Source organism: Coloeus monedula (genome assembly GCF_965178545.1).
Source record: "Coloeus monedula genome assembly, chromosome: 13".
Classification (NCBI taxonomy): domain Eukaryota; kingdom Metazoa; phylum Chordata; class Aves; order Passeriformes; family Corvidae; genus Coloeus; species Coloeus monedula.
Genome location: NC_138793.1, coordinates 14,123,955 through 14,150,329, shown reverse-complemented (window position 1 = coordinate 14,150,329; position 26,375 = coordinate 14,123,955). Strand labels below are relative to the sequence as shown.

At 45.8% G+C, this 26,375-nt stretch overlaps 1 protein-coding gene across 1 annotated transcript in view; it reads left to right on the top strand.

The window, feature by feature from the left end:
• The first annotated feature begins 1,529 nt into the window (after nt 1–1,529).
• Nucleotides 1,530–26,375, top strand: part of PSKH1 (protein serine kinase H1) — a 31,035-nt gene continuing 6,189 nt past the window's right edge. The window contains exons 1-3 of the mRNA XM_082290046.1: nt 1,530–1,547; nt 2,924–3,087; nt 4,185–5,210. Coding sequence (XP_082146172.1) covers nt 4,272–5,210 — 939 coding nt within the window. The 5' untranslated portion in view covers nt 1,530–1,547; nt 2,924–3,087; nt 4,185–4,271. The remainder of the gene's footprint in view (nt 1,548–2,923; nt 3,088–4,184; nt 5,211–26,375) is intronic.

Sequence of the window (26,375 nt, the reverse complement as noted above, 5' to 3'; positions counted from 1 at the left end):
TGTCAGCATTCCTGCGAGGTGTCATCCCTCATCCCCCTGCTTTCAGGTCATCCAGGGCCAGGATGCGGAGTGTTTTGTTTGAGGATGAGGAAAGGATATGAGGAAGAAAGTCCACAGGCAGTTACCAAGCAAACTTTGCGGGTTTTGTGGCACTTTGTAGCTGGGGAAAAGAAAGGAGAAAGGAATGTGCCTCGTTATTCTGCTGTGCACAAGAGCTATCCCACTGGGACTGGGTTTTCCCTGCCAAGGAAAAGGACCAATGCTTCCGGGCAATTCTCTTGCAAAGAGAATGTTTTTCCAGAGTCCCGCAGCCCAGCGGGGAGCCCTCGGAGCTGCTCCATGGGCTGCGGGCTCCAAGGCGCTGCTGGGGAGCTGTCAGAGCTGAATTTGGCTCCAAAGAGGAGGCACTGTGGCCACTCTTCCGAGGCAGGAGCATGGGGAGCAGGAATATCGTCCCTGGCAGGGGGCCACCGCTCAGCCCATGGGGCTGAAGAGGGTCCCAGTGTTGCAAAATGGGGAATAGTCAATATTATCTTAAGGCAGGATGTTCTTTAATGTAAGACCTTTGTATACTTTCAAGCCTAATCAGCAAAAAAGGAGACCTAATCAGTGGAACAGGCAGCAGCCAGCATCCCTCACTCAAGTATATCCTGAAACTAACAAGATTTAGGGATATAATAAACTAAGATGTTGGTGTTTGTCCATGTAAACATTGCTAACTTGGCAAAATACTCCATGTCCATGTATCCTAGAGCTGAGCTATCTTCATTGTAGCACTAAAAATCACTCCACGGGTCAAAAAGACCGTGCCTTCCCCTGAGGATGAGCAGAAGTTACCTGGAGTTACGTGATTTCTATGGAAATTACTAACCAATCTTAATAGAGGGGCTGTGCTTGGGAAATCGCTAAGCCTGAACTTCTCAGTGTAAATAATGGCAGGGAGAGTGCGGTGGGGTGTGCTGGCTTTGTGGAATAGCACCGAGCACCCCGGCTGGGGCAGCTCTGAAATAAACAGTCGATGTCTCTCTGGAACGCGTCACTGTGGGCTCGGTGCACACCGAGGAACGAACCCGATTTTGTGGGCAACAGCAGGGCCAGAGCGGTGAGGGGGTGAGCCCTGGGGTCCATGGCGGTGAGGAGTTCCAGGGGCCCGTGGGGCTGAGGGGGCCCGGGGCTGAGGGGTCCGGCACGGGGCTGGGGGGTCCGGGATGGGGCTGGGGGGGTTCCAGAGAACCGAGGGGTCCGAGGCGGGGCTGAGGAGTCCCAGGCGGGGCTGAGAGGCCGCAGGTGACCGCCGAGGCCCCAGGGCCCCGCACGCTCCCGCAGCCGGGGCCGTCTCGGTCTCCGTCTCCGGGCGGGTCCAGGGCGGGCGCTCGCTGCCGGCGGCCCCGGCAGGGGGCGGTAAAGCGCCCCACCCTCCCCGCCCCTCGGCCCCGCCCCCGCCCCTCCGCCAATCGCCGCGCGCGGTGTCCCCGCCCCTCGGGCGTCCCCGGCGCGCGGTGATGACGTCAGGAGGCGGTGCCGCGCCGCGGCCGGAGCGGGCCGAGGTGAGTCCGGGATCGGTGCCCCCGGGACCGCCTGGCCCGGCACCGGCTCCGCCTCCGCCTCCGCCCCCGCCTTCGCCTCCCCTCCCTTCCCCTCCCCTCCCTTCTCCTCCCTCCATCTGGGGCGGTGGCGGTGCGGCCCGGAAGGCGCGGGCGCGGCGGGCCCCGGTGCCTCAGCCCTGCCGCTGCCCGGGGCGCTGGGCCGCGGGGACGGGCGGGCCGGGGAGGGAGCCCTGTCCGGTCCCGGAGTGTCCCCTCAGTGGGGCGGGTGTGGTGCTTCGCAGGCCTGGAGCCGAACCTACTGCGGGACGGGCTCCCGGCACCGGCCCGGCCCTGGGTCCCCTTTCCAGGATGGCGACAAACGGCCTGGGTTGGGATGAGTTCTGAAAACAGAGTTTTGGAAATCCCGGTTGGTTTGGCTGATTCTGGCACAAGTGCAGCAGCCCCAGCCCCAGGTTTTCATTCCGAAATCCACCAGGGCCTTGCACTGGGAATGTCAGGTTGTGTCGGGTTTATGTCAGGCTGTGAGAAGCACATTTGAGATGTGTCAGTGAGACGGTAGGCGAGGAACTGAATCGCCAAGGGGAGAAGCATAAATCCTATGTTCCTTCCCACCACTTCCAGCCGTAGCTCAGATAGTTTGCCACCCAGATAGTTTGCCACCTGCCAAGTATGTGATTTCCCACTCAGAGAGCTTGTAATTCCCCATTTATCTTAGTTCCTTTCCCCACGTTCTTGGTGATTATTGCACAGGAGCATTTCCTGTACTAAGGTTGAGTTAAGTGTTTTGTTGCTGAGTCTGGTGTGCGGCTCTGAGCTTCTGTAGCCTTCACTGGAACGCTTAAGTGTACAAGGAGGAGCTACTGACACACCGGAGTTGCTGCCAGACCTCAGTTAATGCCATTAGTGGATTTATAGATGATATTTTCAAGTGTTTGGTCCTTCTCTTTGGTTTTATTTACAGGTGGCATGTTTTACACAAGTCCTTCTCTACATGTTGAATTACTCTGTAGTAGTCTTGTTTATGGATGTTCTCGTTCCATTTCTCTGTCACTTAATATGCTTTAAGGTTCAATAATGCTGGGAAAACTGTCCATGGGAGGCATTATTCAGCACTAGCCAGAACTCTTAGTTTTTTGTCATGGTGCTTTAATCTGAATGAAGCCTCACCTCCAGGGCAGTGCTTGGTGAAAGTTAGCTAAGCTTTCTGTGAAGTTGTTTTTTATTTCTGCTGCCTGCACCCTACTACAGGCATGTCTGTGCATGGCTGGGTTGTTTGAATTCAGGGTGCTGCCAGGAGGGCCTCTGCCTTGAGAAGTTACTTTGATGATGTTCGATTATGAAATCGAATCTTAACTAAAGCCTGGTTTTCTTTCCAGGTTGGATGTAGAGTCCTGAACTTCTTCTGTGTGTCCCTTTAAAACGTTTCTTATTTCTCCTCCTGCTTCTCCTGATGGAAGACTGGCTGGGGTTCCTTTTCTGCTGTTCATGCTGAGTAGTTGCTTGGAGAGGTGGTGTGTGAGTGGAGGTACACCTGGTGATGGTAAGACCTAAAATCACATTTCCAAGGCTAATGTTTTCTGTAGCCTCCTGTGAAGGCTCAGGCACCTGTTGATGGGCTCTGAGTCAAAAATGGCAAATGTGAAACCGCCCAGTGACAGGTGGCTTCCCCCATCCCCTGACCAGTCACATTGTTTTAATCAGCACATAAAGACTTGCCCAAGTGCAGCTCATTTGGTTTTGTTGGGATACAGTGTGATGAGCAAGAGCTCCTAGTCTGGAACAGCTGGTAGGAATTCTACTTCTTATATGCAGCTCCATGTGGAAAGCCAGAAGTGCCACTTGGTGCCTAAAGAGGCAAAATAAAGCAAAATTGAGGTTGTTGAAAGATGTGAAAGCCCACCTTGATTTCTCAGGGCTTGCTGACTGAAAGGTGCTCCAGGTAAGTGAGCACCTCCCTTTTAGCAGGGGCTGCAGCAAGTTCAGTGGTAGAATGCACCTTAAAACCAGTGTGCTCTGGCTCCATATTCCCTGCCTCTTGTGCTATTCCATTGATCCCCAGGAGGAAAGTAGTGTGAGGCTTAAGACAGTGTACAAGTTGAATATAAAGAAAATCTTGGGAAGATGTGTTAAGTGAACAAATTGCTGAGGTACTCTGTGGACCTTCTAATGAGAAAACTCAGAACTATAAGGATTGCATTCGCTGCTGACTGAGGAAGTTAAAACTTCCTTAACAAAATGAAAGAAAATGATTGACTTTTTCTTTTACTTGATTTTTATTAAGCAATTGTGTCTGGACAAAAAGACCTCCAGAAGTCTCATGCAGCCTCAACTGCTCTGTGACTGATTCATTGCTCAGCAGGGAGCGGAAAACAAAGTATCCTTAACAAAGAGAGATACTGTGTAATTTCCATGGACACATCTGTTCTGACCATGACTGGGCATTTGTAGGCACTGCCTTCCCTCACTTGAGATGAAAACAGCAGAACGCCGTGCATGTTCTATAGTAGGGAGAAGTGAAAATCCCAAATCCTCAGTTTGTGATAGCATGGCCCTGTTGTTTTAATTTTTTTCCCCCTCCATTTGAACCTTTACTACCTTGATTCCTCTTTATTTGTTTCTTCTCATTATTTTTCTAAGATTCAGATGTGGGAATTGCCCCGGATGTGGTTGCTGCTGATGCTCCCCTGGGAACATGCCTTGATAGGGAATTAACACCAGTCAGTGATGGGCTGTGGGACAAGCAAAGTGCTTCCCGAGCCCCCCAAAGATGTGCAGCTAGACCTGGTTAAAAAAGTCGAACCTTACACAGGCCACAGTGACATATACAAGCATTTCATCAAAGATGACTGCGGGGCTGTCATCAAAGCTGGCTCTCCCTCCCCTCCGCATCACGCCAACCCCTATCCCGGGAACCCCCTGCCCGCCCACCAGCCTGAGCCCCGCAAGAACAAAGTGGCCAAATACCGCGCCAAGTTCGACCCCCGAGTGACGGCCAAGTACGACATCAAAGCGCTGATCGGGAGGGGCAGCTTCAGCCGTGTGGTGCGGGTGGAGCACAAGGCCACCAAGCAGCCCTACGCCATCAAGATGATCGAGACCAAGTACCGGGAAGGGCGGGAGGTGTGCGAGTCGGAGCTGAGCGTCCTGCGGCGCGTCCGCCACACCAACATCATCCAGCTCATCGAGGTGTTCGAGACCCAGGACCGCGTGTACATGGTCATGGAGCTGGCCACCGGCGGAGAGCTCTTCGACCGCATCATTGCCAAGGGCTCCTTCACCGAGAGGGACGCCACGCGCGTGCTGCAGATGGTGCTGGATGGGGTGAGGTACCTGCACACGCTGGGGATCACCCACCGGGACTTGAAGCCGGAGAACCTGCTGTACTACCACCCAGGAACGGATTCCAAGATCATGATCACGGACTTTGGGCTGGCGAGCGCGCGGAAGAAGGGAGATGACTGCCTGATGAAAACCACGTGTGGCACTCCGGAGTACATTGCTCCTGAGATCCTGGTCAGGAAGCCCTACACGAACTCCGTGGACATGTGGGCGCTGGGGGTGATCTCGTACATTCTCCTCAGCGGCACGATGCCCTTTGAGGACGACAACCGCACCCGCCTGTACCGGCAGATCCTGAAGGGAAAGTACAGTTACTCAGGCGAGGTGAGTGTGGTGAGGGGTAGTCAAGCAAGAAGCTCTCCCTAAGTGGGTCTTTGTGATGACCAGAAGCTGGCTGTCCTGTGGGTGGTGACATTACCAAGGGTAAAAAAATATTTGTGATTCTGGCTTTTAAAATCCTTTCCCATTTTCTATCTGTTCCCAGTGCAGTGTAGCAAGCTCCTTTAAAAATGTGTGCACAGAAAGAGGAAACTTCCTGTAGAGCAACTGGGATGCTTGTGGGTTTCTAGCTGGGGAGACCTTGGCTGTGGTAAGCTGCTGCTTGAGGCTTTGCAGTTGAAACTTGTGCCAGGGTGTTTGAAATGTGGCACTAGCCTGATTTCTGATAGAAATCCAAGTGTATTATGGAAAATAGCTTTGCTGAAAGACAGGATTATGGCAGGCAAGCGGCACTTGCTGGAGATGTGATTATTTCAAAAATTGATCTGCATTGCCTCCTGAGCTTGGTATGTGAGAAAATGGAGGATTGAAGTATAGTTTTCATAGGTAAGTATGGAAAGAGGAGTCTTGGGGGATAATTTTTAGGCATTCTGTAAATGATAGTGGGGCCTGAAGGTGCTTCTTGCTCTTCAGAAGAAACAATTTGAAATTAAACACTTCTTAATATTATTGTGATACTTCTGATCAAAAACCAGCTGGTAGGAATGAGTGTTGCTACTGTCATGTCGTTGCCATTCCATGCCTTTGACTACTGAGTGCAGGTCTGTGTCCTCTGGATAAAAATACAGAACTGAAAAGCATGTGTAGAAAAGCAGTGTGCATAATCAAAGGTATGGGCTGGCTTCTGTTTGAAGAATGAGCGAACAGACTAGGGCCCTTCCTCCAAAAAAATTAACAATTGAAGGAGGTCTCATCACCTGATCAAACTCAGTGCAGCCATAGGCAATCTGGAGAGAGTGAATTGAGTGTTTTGAAGGTTCCCTGGGGTAATTTACTTTGATGTCCACTGGTCCTTGTGCCAGAACAGACTGATTTTGAGAAATATTGTGGATTGCAATTAGGCCACTGGAGACTTGTATGTTATACGTGCAGAGATAGCACATGTGGCACAGAGAAAGCATTAGACTCTCTATTTTGAAAGTGTCAGTGCACAAGCCTGAGGCATTTTACCTGTTATGCCACCACAAATTACACATTTTAGGAGGCTGTTAAGGATCCTGTGTGTGACATGAGTGATTGTTTTGAAAAGATGTCGATGTTTTACTGCTTGGAAGGCAAATATGTGTCAGCCAGTAGCCTGTATCTGTTGCCTGGATGCTTTCTGTTCCTCTAGAGCCAGGGAAAATGGGTGCTTTAATTTACCAGTGTAATTAAGCCTATGCCCCTAAATTGCACAGTGCTTGACTGTAGGCATGTATTGGCAGGAGATGCAGTAAAGAGGCTGCTCATTTTGTGAATAAACTTGAGGAGAAAACAAAGTGAGCCAGAGATTTAAAGGTGTCTGGTGTGTTTCCCACAATCTTGCCAGCACTCTTAAAGCCATCTTCTGGATTTTTAAATGCTTCTGTATTTTGATGTTCACAGAAAATGGCTCTTTTTTTGTGTGTGTTACACTGGAAGAAGTGGGAAGATGTCAGAAATGAGGCTATTGGTAAGTTTGACAGGCTAATGGGAATGGCAGGAGCTCTGAGTCCTGGTTTCTTTGGAGCAGGAGTGGGCAGAATAATCAAGTGCATTGCCAAAAGCATCTGTCTTGGATTGATGCAGAGGTTTCATGGGAACAACTGCTTTTCTTCTCTGTAATCTGAAAGTTGAGGATCTGAAACAGAAGAGAAAATGTTGAAAGAAGCCTGTGAAGTACAATGTCCAGAGCTGACAGCTTGGGCTATGTGGCTCAGACATTTCCAGTGGGGAAGGAGGGAGCTGTCTTCAAGCTGTACCATGGCAGGCAGCAGCAGTGCCCTGAGTCTCATTGCAGAGTCCTGCTTTTTGAAAGGTCTGGCCCCAAAACGTGGTCACAGAGGACAAAGCTGTATTGAAAGAGAAACAAAAGTGGAGGTGCACGATGACCTGAGAAGCAGCTCCATTTTCTTGGAAAAACAAGTGATCCTAAGTCCAGCTAATGTAATTGCTTTCTGACTGGGACCCTCTTACCCCAGCTCCTGTTCCTGGAGTGTGAGGTCTGTTTGAAGAGGCCATTAGCAGATCAATAGGAGAGGTCTCCCACAATAGGTTATTCAGGTACTGCTGACATCACTGCTCTGATTATCTCTTGTATCTCCTTCTGTACTTTTTGAACTGCTTCGAGTATGGCTAGGATGAGGAAGGAAGGACAGCTGGCTTTGTAACATGGTGTGCTTTTTTTCCTGAGCACCCTGAGTAAGGGTTAGGTGGGCTATTGACGCTGCTTTGGATGTAGCCTGCTGAAAAATCATTCCTTTTCACTTGTTTTTGTTAGAACTTACTAAAAAGAAGGTTTGGACATATTTTTAATTTAATTTTTAATTGAAATCTTGGAGTTAAAACTGATTTCTGGGATCTCTTTGTAGCTTAGAAAGTCGACTGAGGAATAAAGCTGGAATTCCATTCTTAGTATCCTTTGAATTTGAAAGTGCAGAATTGAAGATTGGACCATCATTATCCTGCTAGGACAGGCTTGCTCTGGTTCTGTTTCAAAGCTTCTCCTTCTGTTGAATACCAGTTCTTTTATGTTGCTTTACACACCTGGGAAAATTGCTGGAATAAGTGGAAGATAATGTATGCTCTGGATAAATTGGGAAACTTAGCTGAGGTGTATGAATTGTTCTGGTTTTGAAATCTGATCTGGGCAAATCATTTCTCTCATAGGCTGTTCTCCTGTTCGTAGAACAGAATCAGCTTTTTGTGGTATGCTCACAGTGGGTGAGGTTGGTGTGTGCCGCTGTGGGAACACGTCTTAATCAAATAACCAGAAAAGCTTGTTCTAAATAGTGGTGCAAGTGGATGCATTGATAAACGGGCAGTTAGGAGGGACATGCTTGATATATGAAGGAAATTGGGCATTGCAAGTCTGTAGGAGCTCTGCAAGAGACTTAGCAGCCTGTGGAGAGATGATCTGGTTTTGTGTGACTTAGATTTTCCAATGGTTTTTGATAAAAATCCTCACCAAAATCTCTTGAAGGAACTTTGCAGCTGTATTGTGATAGTGGCCTTCGCATGGATCAGCAGTTTGCTGATAAGCACAAATGTGAAATACATGGTCAGTTCCATAGGGAAAGACAAAACCTGAAGTTTGAAGGATCTGTTCCCTTCTGCCTTAAAGCCAGCAGGAGAAAGTTCCCTAACAAACCTTCACAGTCTCTGATGATACAGACTTCTTCAGAGGATGAAAACGAGGGCTGTGGACCTTGGAAGTTTGCCTGAATTTGAAGAGCAACTGGATAAATTCATGGAAGACACACTGATGGAGGGAATGACACAAAAAAGTGCCAAGTGTGGATAAAGAAGTCCCTAAGCCACAGATTTTTGAGCCAAAGGAGAAGCCTAACTTGCAAATTGTATGTGCATTGCATTTCTACTTTTCTCTCCTTGAACATTCAGAACCTTTATGATCTTCTGCCCTAACTTGGAGTTTAAAGCACCAAGTTATATGTAGGTGTTGAGTAAACTCTGCAGACCCTGTATGGATAGATTCAGGTTGGAAGAATGCCCTTAGTTACAGGAAAACCAAGTTACTCTGGATGAGTAGCATGAATGGTGTTCCCGTAACAACAGACTCAGTCTGTGTGAGTAAAAAGACAAACCACTTTCTCTCCAAGCAGTTTTTCCTGCCTGCAGCTGATAGCAGAAGCAGGAAGCACGGAAAGTACAGGCAGTGCATTAGCAAACAAACTACCTGTGCTACCTGGCTGAAAGCAAGATAAAAATAAAGCCATTCCAAGGCAGCTGATGTGTGCTTACAGGATGAGTCCTTACCCAAGCATGTCTGCAGAGCATTTCCAAAGTATCCTTTTAATTGTCTTCGTTGTGGGGGCTGGTTAAAAGGCTGTGGAGGACTTGTAATCCCTCAAATCCCTTGTGACACATAATGGAGGAGACAGGTGACAGGCTTGTCAAATTTTAATATTAACTTCCTGCATTTATTCAGTGTTTTGAGAGAGAATATGGTAGAGCTTGAACCCAGACTGCTTGTGACTCAGTTGTGAGCTGGTTGCTGAATGGCCCATCCCGCCCCAGAGGGACTGATCAGTCACTGTGTTATGAATTATGATGACTGTGGTTGGATTTCCTATCAAATGACAAACTTAATCTAAAAAAGGCACAAGCAACAAAAAGAAACTGTAATTATTCTTGGTAACCTACTTCCCCTAAAAGCTGCAGATGGAAATGTATAGTGGCACCTCAACTTTCTATTCTGCATACTTGTATTTTACTGTAAAAATGATCTCCTATAGGAGAGGAAAAAAATTATATTTGCATATCACAGAAAATCTCTCCATAGTCCTTATCACTTTGCAGGAGAGTTCAGTGAGTGTAGGACAAGCATTCTGAAACTTTGGATGAGGCTTTGTACAGAAGTTTTGCAATGCAGTAAGTTTTGCATTGATGCTGTGGCAGGTCTGGCTGGCTTCCAGTCCTGGAGAGATTCCTGCATGTTTGTACTTTTGGTCACTTAAAATTAATTACATATGCCTATGTAATTAAAAATAAAAATCAGTCTTTTGTTGTTTTGATGATAAAAGTACAACCACTTTATCAAAATATACCAGTTTAGAAAAAAATTAAGTATTTCACACCATATTACCTTTATTTTCTATTTTATACTTAGTTTGCCTTAGAAATGTGTCCATGTTTTTTCCTGCAGTTCATACCTTTAATGTTATGTATCATCAAGTTTTGAGTAATATGTTTTGTGCTAATTAAATTGGTTAAAGGGTAGCAACTGCTCTGAAAGAGGGAAATTCTGTCTCTGGTGATCTCATCGTAGTACAGCTCCTGTTTAGGATGAGCAGTAAGGCAGCCTGGCTTCCTTGAAATTGGACTGGAGTATGTCTTTGGGAAAACAATAAAAGCAAGGTTAAAATATAGCCAGGAACAGAGAAGCACCACTGCCCTCTAATGCTCCCTTGGTCCTATATATATATATATTTTAATGCAGGAGATAAAGTCATGTATGTACAAGAGGCCAGAAACGCTGGTAGGTGCCTCCCTTTATTGAAGATTTACCTTTACAAACTGTAGAGCTGCCCTTTGCTCTAAGAGGAGCTCAATGCAAAGCCACCTGATTCTTCTGGAAGTTCTCCATTGGCTCAGTGCCTGGGAGGGTCTGGATGCAGCAGGACCCCTCGCTTGTGGGGTCCCCAGAAGGTCACACACACAGTGTTGCCCTCCATGGCTGTGCCAAGATGGTCTTTAGACCCATTAGATGCTTTTGCAGGGCAGTCATCACCTTGGCCTCTGATGTCTGTGCCAGAAGAGAGGAGAGATTTCAAAGCAGCAGGGTGGCCAATTTTCCATTCTTTTCCCTGGAGTTTGAGTGGCCCAAGCTGTTGAATATAGTGTAACAAGGAAAACAGGGACAGGGCAGCTGAAGGCAAGGTTTTAAAACACATTTTCAGTACTTACTGGCATGAGCATACAAGTCTCTGGGACTTTTTAGCCTTCGTGGGGGAAGAAAGAGCTTTTTACTTAGAGCAGCTGCTGTTTTTTCCTGTGAGCCACATTAGATGGTAGAAGTGTTTTACAAAAGTCTTGTTCTTAGAGTAATGCAGGCATTTTTTTTCTAAAAACTAGAGCTAGCTTTTTTTCCTGTGTAGGGAAGAATTGTTTTTTATATAAATTGTTGAGCCCTTTGCCTGGAAAAAGTAAAACCCCATCAATTTACAGAGGAATGTGCTTTTGCATTTCACATGGCTGTGTGAAAGCGGTGATTTTGAAGTAGAACAACGAGAGTGTTGGCGAGCTGCAGTTGCAGGGCTCTGCTGAAAAGGGCACTCTGCTCTCCTTTGAAGAGCTGGAGCACTTGAACAGGATGAAAGCTCCTCTCCAAACCAGGCACAGAACACCGAGGCCAGCCCAATGAATGGACTTCCCTTGGCTTCTGCTCTTTCTTCTCTTTTAATGCACCAGCTCAGTGGGTGTGAGGATAGGTGTGTTTGTGCTGCTCCATCTTCAGCAGCTGAAGTGTTTGTCCAGATCTCTCCTGCTGCAGGAAGGGACATCTTTGGAAACGTGATAACCTCAGTTAGAACCTGAAAAATCCTCCCATCCTCCTGCATGTATCAGTGACCATGCTCCTGCAAAAACTCAGCATGCTGCATTGGTAAACACTTTATTTAAGGGTAAAGAAACACCTTTCCCTGTGAAAGGGCTTTGAAACCAGTGTATACATTTGAAAATCAATTCCCCTCCCTCTGGCTGCATCTTAAGGTTCTTTTTGAAGGTTGTTTCCTCCAGTGGAATTGGTGTCACAAGGACCTTTTTCAAAATCACTCCTTTTGCCTTTTTACTGTGTGCTTCAGCTTGTGTTGCAGCACAGCAGTGAGGAGAACCCCAAATGCTAGGGCAGGGTAAGCAAGGAGAGGGATGATCTTTCTCTGCCTACATCTGCCATTTCCATTTCACAGAATTGTGCTTGTCATCAGGACAGGGTGGAAACTCTGTCTAAGCCTCAAAGCCTCTAGAAACAAAGAAAGCAGGGAAGGAATCTCCATGGGGAAGAGGAATGTGGGTTTTTTCCCAGTGATTTCATTCACAGCCCTTTTTCCTTAACGCTGCTGTCCATACCAGTAGGTTCAAGGCAGAGTGACAGGCAACAGCTGAGTGTTTTGGTTAAGATTTTTGTGATGAAAGATTGGGTTTGGGGAAGTGGTGCACAGTATATGGCACGTAATATAAGGATGGAAGGCAGGAGCCACATCTGAGGGGAAAGGATTTACAGCAGTGCTGTGATTTGACATATATTTTCATTCCTTCATCTGCAGGCCCTATAAAATCCTTTTAATGGTAGAATAGTATTTCTGCAGAATTAGGGATGTAGGAATAAAGGGACATTGGTAGGGTAAAAAAGAATATTAAGCTGACTCTGTACAGAATACACATTATTAACAGAAAGGATTTCATCTATCAGCTACCGTTGGTGTCTTTTACTCCTTTACATTTGCCTAAAAATAGCCTAGGCCGTTTCCTCTCTTACCTTTGGCTGACAGAATCCGTGGTTTTCCAGCTGTGCCTCAGATGTGTTGTCTTTCTGATACCTTAGTGGAGGTGCATTTTGAGGCAAGACATGCGACTGCACACTCACTGACTGAGGACCAAGATTCAGAGAGTGAGAATGTGTGTTAATTCTGCAGTGGGAAGAGCTGCAACCTGCAGGAAACCTGTCCCTAAACAGAGCAGCTGCCCCCTTCTCCCCTTTCTTGGAAATGGTTACCATGGGGTTGAAGTCTGTGTTGGAAGTTCAGCTGCTCCTGGAGGTGGGCTTGAGCCAGGTGCAGCCCTTGAGCAGGGTGTGAGCCCTTGTCTGGTTCTCTCATTGCTGTGGCACACATGGGAATTTTATCCCAAGTTGTGGGGTGAGTGGATTGGGGTAACATCTTGCACTGCTTCAGATGGATTTGCTGGACTGCTCTGCTGAGGACCTGAGGCCCCAGATGATTGTATGGAAATACAACACCAGAACAGCATTGCAGCTCTAGGGGCACAAGGAGCAGTGACTGGCACCTATAAAACGTTTTTAAAGTGAGGTTTCAGGGCGGAGCTGTAAAAGTGTTGCACTCTGGAGAAAATTACAGCGTCTTCCTAACTCTGTTCTGAGCTCCAGGCTGAGGCTTTGAGTTTTTGCAGAGCTGGCACCTGGCTGTACTTCCAGCTGCTGCCTTGCTGCAGGTTAAAAGCCAGTTTTGTTTAATCAAAACTGGGCTCTGTGGGGAAGGGCTGTGAACATGTACCTTGCTGCAAATCACTTTGTGGCCTGTAATTGACCCTGCCTTAGAGAGAGGCAATTGAACCTGATATATTTGGAAGAATCTGGCATTGAAAGATGTTTCAGATTTCCTCTGACTGGAATTTAGGACTTCCCTAGCATTTGCAGTGTGCTCCTGCCCTGGGATGTGATGAAGGAGGAGTTAAGCAGCATGCTTGGCATAGGTAGGAAGTCATGGTTTTAATATCACATAATTGAAATCTCTTTTCAACTGCAAAAACTGTTCTGGGGAATTTCTGTTTGTGTTGAGCTGGAGGGCTAAAAAGGTGCTTCCTAAGCCCAGAGGTTTTCTTGGCAGTATCTTTACCTAATCCCTGAAATCCCTAAATCTGACAAGATTGCAATTGCAGCTCTGAGGCTGTAGGCAGAGGGAACTGGGTTAGTTGTTGGGAGCTGGAAGGGGTGGCTTGTACTGGTGGTGGTGCATCTGAGTTCCCTGGTTTGGAGCATGAGCTCCTCTCTCTCTCTGCTCTCACCGCCCCCCTGCTGCCCTGAGTGAATGACAAGGTAGAAAAAAGAGGCATGTTTTCCAATACCTTTGTTTTTTTAACTGGATGTTTTGATAGATTTTCCTGAAAACTGAGCTTTTACTAATGCACCAGATTAGTGTTGATTGGTGACATGAGAGCCATTCACGCAAGTCAAGGAGAGGCAGAACGTTCTGGAGGTGGCTGTTAAGAGATACCTGCTGTTCCTGCAGGGTTCCCAAAGTGCTGGTGTGGACCCATGCCTGGCTGTGTGTCTACAGCTCGTGAACTTCCATAATCATGGTACTCCCTACACATCCAATGCACCAGTGCTTCAGGCAGGCATTCCCTGTGATTAACCAAAGAGTCTGATTTTATATCTCACAAAAGGTGGAATTGAGCTTTCTGATAAAAGTATTTGTGTTGATATGCAGAAAAGAGTCCACTACTGGAATAAGTAGTACAGTAGGTATGTTTATTCCAGCGCTGGGACGCATGGGGGGATAGCTCCTCCAAAGCCGTGTGTGCTGACAGCTGCATTCAGCTTGGTATTTATCGGGTTACAAGTTCCATATTCATTAAGTTTCCCAACATACCTATACATATTCATTACCCAGCCCTGCCCAGCCTCGCCTGGTATTACAATGAGCCCAAGAGTCGTTGACATCCACGTTGGGCTTGTGCAGTGCTGTCTGGTGGTCATGGGCAGGGGTCTCCGGGACGAAGTAAGAGTCCTCCTCAGATGAAGTAAAGAGTCTTCCTCATTCTGAGCTTTTCACCTTGCTTCCCTGCGCATGTTCTTCATGTCCCTGGCCCAAGTCCAAACTTCAAGGCTGGTTTAAGTTAGTTTTAGGTTCAAAAACAGGATCTTTGGTCAAGATTCCTTCCCTTTATCAATAGTCTTATATCTTCTTATTCTGCTTTGGTAGGCAGAATAAGTGTTGAGCAAGCTGTATGCATTGTTTTTAACAAACAGCTTCTTAGCAAATCATTTAACCTCTGCTTCCCCTTCCTCTGCCTGATTCAGTGTGTTTCCTACCTTTGTCTGTGTCTGAAGAGTAATTTCTAAGGGACTTTTTAATAGTCTGATCATTTTGAGAATGATTATGTAGCTCAGATGTGAGGAAGGTTTCTCATTACAGCTGGGATGATTCAGAAGGCTTTATATACTGTTTTATCAGTGCTGATAGGAGTGCCTGGGTTACAGTTTCTTATCTCTCTACACTCAGTCCTTCATCTTTTTTTTTCATTTGCTTTTAGCTTTACAAGCTTCAGGAATTCTTGGTGGCATTCTTCAGCTACTGTTTTGTTCAAGAGTCTGATATTGCAAAATTAAGGAAAACTTGACACTTGGTTGAGAATGTAAAATAATTTCATGGCAAAGTCCTCTTCCAAAGTTATAGGAGTTCCCATACCTCCAGTGTTTAGCACTGGAGCTTGGCAAGGATGGATCTGACATTGGAGAGATCTTCAGCTATTTTCATGAAATTGTTCCATGGTCTCTGAAAACTCCCTTTTTGGAAATGAACTGTGACCACAGAAAGTGTGGGGACCAAATATTGTATTTCCCTGAACCTGCTGTGTTAAAAGTGGCATTTACTTACCAGTGGCTCATCAACAAAGTGGAACATGTAGTGATGGTGGTTCTCTAGAAATGGCCAAAGGTCCAGAGGTATTTGAGGATTTATTGACCAACCCAGTTTAGGTGCAGCTATGTTCATTATATTTGCAGGTGGCATTGAATTGGAATGGCTGCAAAGGGCATTGAGTTCCAGATAGCCCTATCAAATTTGAGCAATTCAGTAGCAGGTGTAGTTTTTGGGGTTTTTTTTTAAATAAAAGTAAGTTAGTGTACAAAAATAGGTGAAGAACAGAAAATTAGGAGGTGTTGGCTTCTCAGAAAAGGATCTGTCTATGAATCACAAACTATTATGTGAGAGCAGTATCATACTTGTGGGAAAAGGTGAATGTACTGATGTGTATGAACAGAAAGGCAGTGTGTGGTATGAGCCTGCTGTGTTTAGTGGCTGCTGCAGATGCCAAGCTGAAGCTCTGACACTTCTGGGCAGCAGACTTCAAAAACACCACGGGCCAAGTGGAGAGACTTGACAGAAGGTCAACAAAAACAATTGTGAGTCAAAAAACCACAGTGTCCGGAAGAGTAAAACATTTTTGGCTGTTTGGCCTAGAGAATGTGTTGTCATAGAAGTTTGCAAATATGTAAAAGGCTGCTTCAAAGAGGAAAAGGAATAATCTCTTTTCCAGATTATGTCAAACAAGAGCCTTAAACGGCACTTAGAAAGATTCACACTGAGCTTTTTACAACACTGGTGTCTCCTGTTCCTAAAAAATGTTTACCCGGAGGATTTCTGAAGCTGTCTTGCAGAACACGTGAGGCAGTCATCTGTCAGGAGTGATGCATCTGGGGTGGATCCTTGGGGGACTGTGGGATGGATTGGATGATCCTTGTGTGTTTGTTGCAGCCCTGCCTTCACCCTGATTTCCCAAGGAAGCAAAGTTTATGGAACTGTGCTGTCTTTCAGTCTTCTGGAATTAACTATTTAAATTCTAAGGTTGGTGTCAACCCAGTTTGAGCAACGTGCAGGACTCAAAGTTGCTATGAATTTTATAAAGTCAGTGGCTCAGTAGGAGAGAGAACTAAAGCACATCTTTCCTGCAGGAAAGGTAATTGAATATCTGTCCAAATTTACCCAGAGCTGATCAGCACATGTTTATTTCTGAAACATTCATGGCACACTTGACCCTGTTAAGCATGTCAGATGGAGCCTGGGCAGGGATATGTGTTGGAAGGAGGGATGTGCTGCTGCTGTGGAGGGGATATGACAGTGCTGGCTGGGGGCAGGGAGGAGAAGCACTTGAGTAGTAGAAACCTTGGTTACAAGAGACCTTTGGAGAGTTCTAATCCCATTCAGCTTGAGACAAGAGTGTTCCCAGCACTAGATCATGTTGGCTGTGACTTTGTCTTCCTGAGTCTTGAAGGGCTTCAAGGATGAAGATCTTCCACCTCCCTGGTGACCTTTTCCAGGACTGCACCACCCTTCCCCTGCTATTTCCTGATACAGACCTTCCAAGGTGCAGCTTCTCCCTGTTGCCCCTTGTTTGGACCTGCTGTGTGGCTCTGTAATCCTTGTAACTACTTTTGAATAAATGTAATATGCTATTAGATTGCCCTTAGACTTTGTTTTGTCAGGCTGAACGAGTCCAGCTCCTTCCTCCTTGAAGGCTGTGTGTCCAGGACCCCTGGCTGTCTTGGCAGCTCTCACCTGGATCTTCTCCACAGTCTTTTTGAACCAGGCTCAACAGTAGTTAGTGTGATTCCACATAGCAAACTGAAATGTTTTCATCTTCTTTTGGAAAGAAAAATACCTCAACAATGTAGGTAAGAAAAGGGTAGGATTTTAACAGGGAAAAAGATCATGTTGGTGTAAGATTATAGCTGCAGAATTAGGAATGTGTTAAGTTAGGAATTTTTGATTTGTCCTTTTTCCTCCTTGTGTATGTGCAGTTGGCTGCAGTGTCAATGACATACTTTGTTTTTCAGCAGGATCTCTGTCTCCATCACTGAATAGTTGGGATGCTGAAAGAAATTTGAGAAGAAAATACAGAGAAGTGTATTGGAATGGGATCCAGAACAGTTATCCTGCTCTGAATTCTAACAAAAATGTCCCAAATAGTGCCCGGAAAGACAATTATAAACCAGTGACCCAGGACTGAATTGTGGTTAACCAAGCAAGCCTACTTAGTGTCTCCTGATGTTTTGTTTACTTTAAAATGGGTTATATCCACCTTGCCTACCCAAAACAGTGCTTTCTGAGAGAAAACCAGGAGTGACATTGAGCCACACTCGCCTAGTTTGGGAAGCACTAAACCTGGGCTTTCGGGAAATACTCAGATGAAGGAGGCATCATTTCACCTCCTCTGAAACCATGCCAGGGTTGGATTCTGATTAAAACTGAAAGAGTGACTGTAAGGAAGAAAGGAGAGTCAAGCCAGACAGTGGGGCAGCTGGGGTTTGGACATTGCTGGTGTTTGCAGCACAGCTCCTCATCTTGATCCTTGTGGGTCCCTTCCAGCTCAGGATATTTTATGATTCTGTGATTCATCTGTGTGCTGTGTTTGGGCTCCAGGAGGTTAAAGGAGCTGTCCAGTAGGCAGCAGAGGAGAGCTGGTGCCAGCCAGGGAGCAGGGCAGGGTTGGACTGGCAGCTAAGACTGTCTTAGGATTTACTCCCCCTTGCTCGTTCCCTCGTAAGCACCCAGGGCTTGTGCACCGACAGCTTGGAGCTTGCAGGAGGGGGTTGTGTGTACGTGGGAGGTTGTAAGCTTATCTGTTCATCCCCCCACCACTGCACTAATCAGCATGATGAAAGATATTCTTCCTCCCTGGGGAAGATCTTTCCTCCCTGTCAGGAGCCACCATTTCTTAATTAAGCTCTTACTCTGAATTTGTACGTAGAAACACATATTGACTTCAGCTCCAGTTCACAGCCAATACTCTCGTAAGGTAATAGTTCAGAGTGAGAGAACATCATTCAGCTCAAATTTGAGTTTTTGAGAATAAAAGCACTGAAGATGTCAGCATACCCATATGTTAGGAACAGACTGGGAAAGGTATTTTCCAGTTTAGTTACCGCAAATACTGCTGGGAGCTGGTGCTACTGCAATGCCTTTGGAAATTTCTGACTCTTCTGTTTTCATGGCAATCTCCAGCATTGTATACTTGGTGATCTCATCTTTTCACCTTCATCCTTCCAAGTCCAGGTCTCAACCCTGATCTTCCTCAATGGACAGTTTTTCAGTCAAGGTAGTGGTTAGTTCCCTGTGTGCACTGTAACTTGCTGACACATTTTTAAAAGACGTAAAGCGATCCAAGCTGAAATGTGGTATTACCCCATTTTAACAGCTATTCCCTAAGCATTGCACTTAGAAGAGCTGCCCCTGGCTGGAGAGAAAAGCTTTGTGTTTATTGTTTTTGTAGCTGCTGTAATTTTAGTGCATGATTCCAGCTGAATACTCAGTGCCTGTACAGGGAAAATGGGCTGGCTATTTCCATTCGAAAAGCTGGGTTATAGAAGTTCACCGCACCAGATGGCTGCGCATACTTATAATGCTCTGGATTATTAAAGGGCTGTTGTATTTTCCTCTTTCGTCCTTCCCTTATTCCTCCTCCCCACATCAACAAATTAATGCTGAATGCTTGGGAATCTGCCCTGTGCAGACTTTAGCACATTTCATCTTTTCATTGGAAACTTCTTGTTCCAGCTCTTTTGAACCAGTTGGTTTTGATCACCTCGTTGCAATTGTTTGGGGGCTGAACTATGCCTGGGACAGTGCAAACCTGGTGTTCCTGGAGCCCCAGCACAGCCCTAGGCTGGTTTGCTATGTCTTGTGTCACAGTTCCTGTCCCCAACCTGCTCCTTTGGAGTTGACACTTTCTGTTTTCTGATGTCATGTGGGAATCTCCTAAATCAGACAAGACTGGTATTTATGCAACATGCATAAATGGGTAATGCAATGAAGAGAGTTCTTGGGGACCTTCTTAGAATCATTAAGGTTGGAAAGGACGTCAGAGCATCGAGTCCAGTTAATTTCCTTCTCAAAACTAGCTTGTCACTTGTGTGCCACCAAAACCATCAGAATTTTAAGTTGCAGCTATTCTGAAAAATAATAGAAGCTGGAGAGATGTGCCCTGCCTTCAGCACCATGCATATGTGTTAGATTGAGTCATTTTTATGAAAAGAAAATAAATTTAAGTTGTTAACTTGTTTGCAGTGCAGGCTTTGATGACCCTTTTACAGCAGCTCCCATGGAAGGCAGAGTAAAATTCAGGAACTCTGCTCTGGTATCCAAAATCTGCTCATTTTGATCAGCAGATCAAAAGAAAGCTGCTCTGCCTCCGGAGCGTTTGCTCCCAGTCATGCCTGGGTCCAGCTATTGGGTGAGGAGATTCACAGCAGTCACACAGGTCAGGGTTTGTTTCCAACACGTGTTGGGAGCTCTCTGTGGCGCTCGCCCCGTCCGTGCTTGCATCAGCTGCAGGGGAGAGAGGTGGGTTGGTTGTTCAAACCAGAGAAGAACACGTTGTTTGTTCCCCACATGCCGGCGTGGCCGGCGCCTCAATAGCTTTTGTGCTGATGTGAATAACAAGCAGGGGTGGTGAAGGGATTTAATCACACAGGGCAGATCGCTGCACGCAATCACCCAGCCTAAGTGACACTCAGAGGAAGATCTCTTTCTTCTCCCCCTCCTCCTCCTCCAGGCTCAGAGCCTGAGTCTGAATAAAACATAACACACTTGAGAGCTCTTTAAGGCATTGTAAAGGAGGCTGCTTTCCCCTGAGTTTGTTACCTAGCAGGGCTGGAATTGCAGATGGGTGATGTGCCCTGTGTTTTATGTAGCTTAGAAGTCCAGGAGATGCTTTTGTAGGGAATGCTGGTGCACCCTCAGAAGCAGCAGCTGGCATTCCTGAGGGACCAGAGCCACACTCTCCACCATGGTAGCTTCTCCCATTGTCATTGAGGCTGTAAAACAGGCTCTGGGATGGGTTTCATACTTGGTTGAAGTGCTGCTAATTGTGGACTCAGTTCCAGTCGCTCTCTTGGGTTGATGTAGCTACTTCTGCAGCTATCTGGTGAGTCATGCCAAGGAATGGCTGGGCTGAAAAGCCCAGCTGAAAAATTTACAAAAACTCCCTGATTTGGCTCACCTTGCACAAACCAAGCTGTCTGTGCCTGCACGATGGGGAGTGCAGCATCAAATGGGAATGACAACAGAAATGTGTTCATCTCCCATGGCATTGAACGTTGCTGCAAATGGTGATAAGGGCATGATGTGAAGGCATTAGGATAATAACCCTCTGACCAAATGGATGCATTAAACCCAGTCTATTTGTTGGGGCAGGCTTATTCCCAATAAATCTATTTTATCTTGTGAAACTTCAAAGTAGACATCAGATAGTTTTCTGTAGGAGAACCCTGCAGGAATCTGTGTGCTGCTGTGGGGCTTCTCAGTCTCTTTGGTGCTTTGAGACTTCTGCAGTGCTCAGCCAGACTCATCCTAGGTATCAGTGGGACTGGGATACAGTATTTTTGGCCTAAGAGCCATCTTTTGCAGCTGTGATAACATGCTTTGTGCTTCATGTTTTTGTAAAAACTGACTGGCAAGGGAGATCCAGGCCTTTCCCTCACCTTCCTCATAAACATTGTCTTTCTTCTCTTGGAAACAACATGTAACTTAAGTAGGAGTCAGGAAATCGGTATGTATCCTTCCTTCAGTGGGTACTGTTGAGACTAAAAGCAGAGCTTGAAGTCAGATGGTTCTTTTATTTGCATGTGACTAACCAGAAGATCCCTCTACAGCTTTGTGCAGCTCTTCTGCTCTCCCCCCTTTTTTTTCTTTCCTTTTAAATTCTGCTGGATCATGTTTTTAGTCACTGTGCTAAATTCTAGAGTTACAGACATTACTTTCCAGAGGAGGTTTAGTCCACCCTCCAGCATGAGGTCAATAGTCTCCAGTGTTAAACAAATCTGTATCCAGGGATCTTCTCGTGGGGAAGTGAGGTTTTTGAACCGGACACTGTACCAGGTGTCTCAGACAGAGGACATGGTTGCAGCTGTTAGAAAAGCTGGTCACCTATAGGAAGTCTCTGTTGTCATTTGACTGGTATTGCTGAGGTTCAGCTCAAAATATGGCTATTCCACCTTTTTCTAAGGTATGTGCAGGTGGTGAGGCCTTGGCAGAGGCTACCCAGAGAAGCTGTGGCTGCCCCATCCCTGGAACTGTTTGGGCCAGGTTGGATGGGGCTTGGAGCAACCTGGGATAGTGCACGGTGTCCCTGTCCATGGCAGGGAATTTGGACTAGATGATCTTTAAAGTCCCTGTCAACCCAAACCTTTCTGTGCTTCTCTGCAGAAAGACACCAGAACTTCTTCCTTCTGAATGAACACAGTCTAACAAAGGGAGCAGAGGTTGTACACTCAAACTGCATCACATTTGAAATGATTTTCTAGAGGAACAGAAGTGCACGTATTGGTGACTTCTCTTCATTTTTGTGGCATTTTTGTGGCATTGTTGTGCCACAAAAGAGCAGGGTTTGTTGTTGCAGCATGGAGATTAAAGGCAAGGCTATCGGATAGGGTTTAGCTGATCCAGTGTTTTATGGCCACTGGATGGGAGCATTTTCCTTCCAAGCCATTCTCTGTCTCTCCTCAGGGAAGCAGATGGGCAGAATCTCCTCTGGATTGCTTCAGTCCTGTCATGTGAGCACACTTCATGTCCTGCACTCAAGTCCTCCCCAAACACACCAGTGTCAACCTTCCTCAGCTCCTACACAACCTCCTGCTGGTGCCTTGCAGTATTAATTTGGAGGGTTAATGGGATTTTGCTAAGTTAAAACTGCTGTTTTGTCAACTGATGCAAGTTTTCTGGAGAGTGGATGCATTTCTCCAGGGGCTGGGGTTGCAAATTGTGGTGGTAGAATGTAGCCTTACGTATTACTAAAGAAAAAGCTTCAGTGAAATAAAAAAGATGCGTGTGATGCAGCAAATCAAACCTCCAGCTGTGTAAACAGATCAATAAACTGATTTGTGTTTGCTGACCAGAAGAAAAATCTAATTGCAGCTACTCCATATTCAACATTTGTGGTGAAACTAGAGTAATTGGAATAATGAGAAATCCAATGTGCTTTTGTTCAGAGTTTATTCTTCTTTAGGATTCATTAAACTGGACGGGCCTCTCAAGGTTTAGGCTGGTTATGTATCACAGTTCCTAGCTCCTCAGACTTCATAGATTTCTTCAAATTCCAAATCATCACATTTGCCATCCTTAAATAAGACTTGAAAAGATTGAAGCAGTATTGTTCCTGGTGTTTAGAGGGTCATTTCACTCTCCAGAATCTCATTTGACTGACGTTTGAATGCATCTGGACAGCACAATAGCACCTGGGTTGCCTCAGATTCCAGGTTTATGCAGTTACTTACCCCTGCAAGAGGAAATAATGCTCTCCTGCATGTCCTGAAGATGCATTTCCAAGTACTGTTGTGCCAGTTCTCAAGTACTTTTCATTAGAGCATCTCTTGCAGCTCTTTGGACTTAGGTAAAAAAGAGAGGATGGAGGTGCTGGCATGATTGTATTTCTGTGAGGGACCATATTCAGAAAGGTGAAAGGTTTTAGGCTAAAAGGGGAAGAAATACCCAGGAAAAAACATGAGGTTGGAGTTGTGTGAATGTGTTTTCTCCATCTGAGGGGGACAAAAGCTCTTTCAGGGTACCTTAAGTAATTTCAATTGCTGGTAACAGAAATGAAGATGGTAGTGAAGAGTTCTTAAAAAGTTACTGCACAGAGAGCAAATTGTCACCCACATTTACCTTCACTTTGAGTTAAAGTTGGTAAATTTAATAGATATATCACCAGCTTGGATGTCCCATTAGGATTGGTTGGAAGTGGGATATGAGTCCTCTGTGAAGGAAACAGAATGGGGTGAGCTCTGGCTGCTGGGAGGAGGAGAAGGAAAGAAGGAATTGGGGGTTGATGGAGAGTAGCCAGGTAATGATGAGTTTGTGATATTAACTGAATGAATAGCTGAAAGTGAATAATTAAAAAAGCTACAGAAAATAGGTCTTTAAAAGCTTTTCAAGGCAATCTTAGAAAAGTGGAGGCAAAACCTTTTGTTGTCTGGGTTTCATTTGGATCTGTCCATCAGTGGAAGAGAGAACCCAGAGGTCTGTAGCTGGAGATCCCCAGTGTGAAGGGAAGGTGATGTGTTGCCAGTTGACATATGGTACCACCTGGGATTAGCCGAGATTAGGCCAATGAAGATTAAATCCTGCAAGTTGATTCCCCTTGCTGTTATTTAACATATGAAGTACCTTATCCAAAGTCTATAGGAAATCTATAGGCTTGCAATGTGATTTATATTCCCCCATGGCAGGGTAGATTCAGCTTTTTGGTTCTGTTGTTGTGAATACCATGAAGGCTGAGCTCCTCAATGGTCCATCATTCTGCTGAACAGACCAGTGTATTCAGTTACAATTGAACCTCTATTGTGGTTTTCCTGATAAATTTGAAAAGGATTTTTGCTATTGTATTTGCCTTCTTTGTAAACAAACACTTTCATGACCACTGATCAAAAATTGTCTCTATTCTGTTCTGACAAGTGCCTGGTTTTTTCTTACCATTCATTTCCAAGGTACATTTCATCAGCTAAGAAAAAGTCATTTAAGGCAGGTTATGACAAATTAATTTTATTTATATATTATATTATTTATAAAGCAGTAGACAGGGGAAGAAGAAATGGCCTCAAGTTGTGCTAGGGGAGGTTTAGATTGGATATTAGGAAAAAGTCTTCACTGAAGGTGTGGTCAAGCACTGGAACAGGCTGCCCAGTGCAGTGGTGGAATTACCATCCTGGGAAGTGTTCAGAAGGCCTGTGGATGTGACACTTGGGGACATGGTTTAGTGGTGAACACGGCAGTGCTGGGTTGATGGTTGGACTTGATGATCTTCGAAGTGTTTTCCAACCTTAATGATTCTATGACAGAAAAGCTTGAATGTTAAGAGGGTTTTTTTGTTAATGGATTTAGTTGTGAAATGTAGAGTGGAGTGGATTTTGACTTGTTTTCAAGCACTGAAGTGGTGTCTGATCCATAGGAGAAGGCTGGGCTTCCTCCCTGAGCACTGAGTATTTCCATTCCTATTCTGATTATGTTCAGGAACATTTATAGGTTTTTATTCATGTAGCAGTATTTTCTTTATATCAACTAGTTCATATCATTTTCAGTCTCTTCTCTTGCCTGGTTACTGGCAGTCATCCTGTATCCCCTTCAGCTGAGTATGCCAGACTGTTTTAGTCCTTGTAAGATACGACTGTGGTACCCTGATCCCCCTCACAGCCAGTTCCTCAGCTAAAGCTCAGGTTCTTTCCTGGCCATGCACTGACAGGCTGTGGGCTGGGAGCAGTGCTGGAACTCTTACACCATCCTCCTTTTCATTAAAAAATCGTCCTGGGGATCTGCTCTCTTGCTGCTGCCTTTGAGTCTTTTGGAAAGAAAATTGCTTTCTGTAGCAATGAATTACAAACCTCAAAAAAATCAGGACATAGCTTTTTTAGACCTTTTGCACAAGGAAAGGGCATTATTTCTGGCTATACAGTCAGTGAACCATGAATTTTAAAATAGCTGGGTGCTTTTCTTCCTCACCCAATGAAGAGAAGAATGAGAGACACAGAATAGCAGACTTTTGCTTTTTAACTAGACATGGGTGGGTCCACTCAGTTACACATATGTCACCATTATTGTATCAAAATCTTCATTGCAGGAATCTGCTTAGGCTTTTTCTTAATGCAGCTTGGGATGTGGTCTCCACAGACTTGAAAAATTGAGTATTGGTGGTTTCAGGATGGGTGAGACCCACAAAATACCCAGTGATTGCAGAAAACTGCTCTTACCTGGCTCCATTCACCACTTGGGGTTTTCTGCTGCCCATGCTGCCTCCTCCCCTCTACCCTTACAGTAGATTTTGTCACATTTTGTCCACAACCCAGCCTTCACCTCATGCTGAAGGAAATGTTCTCACTTCCCACCTTAGAGCAAATACAGTATTTTGACAGAAATGAAACAATTCAACATTTGTGGCTGTAGGTGTTTGGCTCATAAATTGTTATGGCCATTCTTGGGTGTCCTGGGAGGATATTTTTTATAGGACTAATTAATTACTTTGGGCTTGTTTCTTTAAAACTAGCATATTGTAAAATTAATTCCTTCCTCTTTCCATGGTAAACATTATTGAAAATTTATTATATCTAACATTTCTACATATTTAGAACATTTTATGGGGTTGTTCCCAGCTGGGCTGAGCTGCTGTTCCAGGGCTGACCAGTAGTGACATCTAAATTTCCATGTGAGAGTGAGACCAAGTTCCACAGCAGAACATTCTCCCTAGTTTTGGTTCCAGGATCAGTGCAGGGGTCAGTGCTTGCTCCCTAGATGTGTGCCTTAAGATGAAGAGTCAGAAGAGCCCTGTGGGTCTGGTGTCAGAATCCATCCTCTGTGAGTGATAGGGCTCCTGTTCCTGCAGTAGTGGCTTTGTTGGATAGAAAGCACTTGGACAGGGGAGGGTCTTCAATGGGGTACAGTTACTGTGCTTCTGGTAACAGTTGTAGGATTTTGGAAGGTGATGTGAGAAGATGAGGCAGGAAGGACCAACAGCTGGAGCAGGACATAGGTCTGGGAGCCTGTGTGTATGTCATGGTGCAGCAACTGGAGCAAGCACAGGTGTGTGGGTGGGTGTGTGACCGAGTGTGTGAATGCTGGTGAACATGGAGCTGGACAAGGGGGAAAGGGCCTGGAGGCTGGGGGTGTCTGCATGTGTGTCTCTAAGGACAAGGACTAGACTCCAGGAGGATCTGGTGAGCAGATGGACCGGGGAAGTCCCAGCCACTGCTGGAGAGATGGTTGAGTCTGGGGGTTGACTGAGACCCTTGAGTGTGTGCACAGGGGTGTATAAGTGTCTGCAGGCTTGTGGCATCTAGGAGTACTGGGATAGAGGGTCAGCTACTGAGTGCCTGACCCCGGCTGCTGGAGGGATCTACTCTGCACCTATGTACCTACAGATATTTTCCACTAATTCAGCCTCTTCCCCTAACGTGAAGTAGTTGTGTCCCATTCTCCTTGGGCAGATACTGTTGGTTACAGCTTGGAACATTTGAGTATAAAAGAGAGAAGGGGAGCGACAGAATGCCCCAAAGCACCTTGCAGACATGGG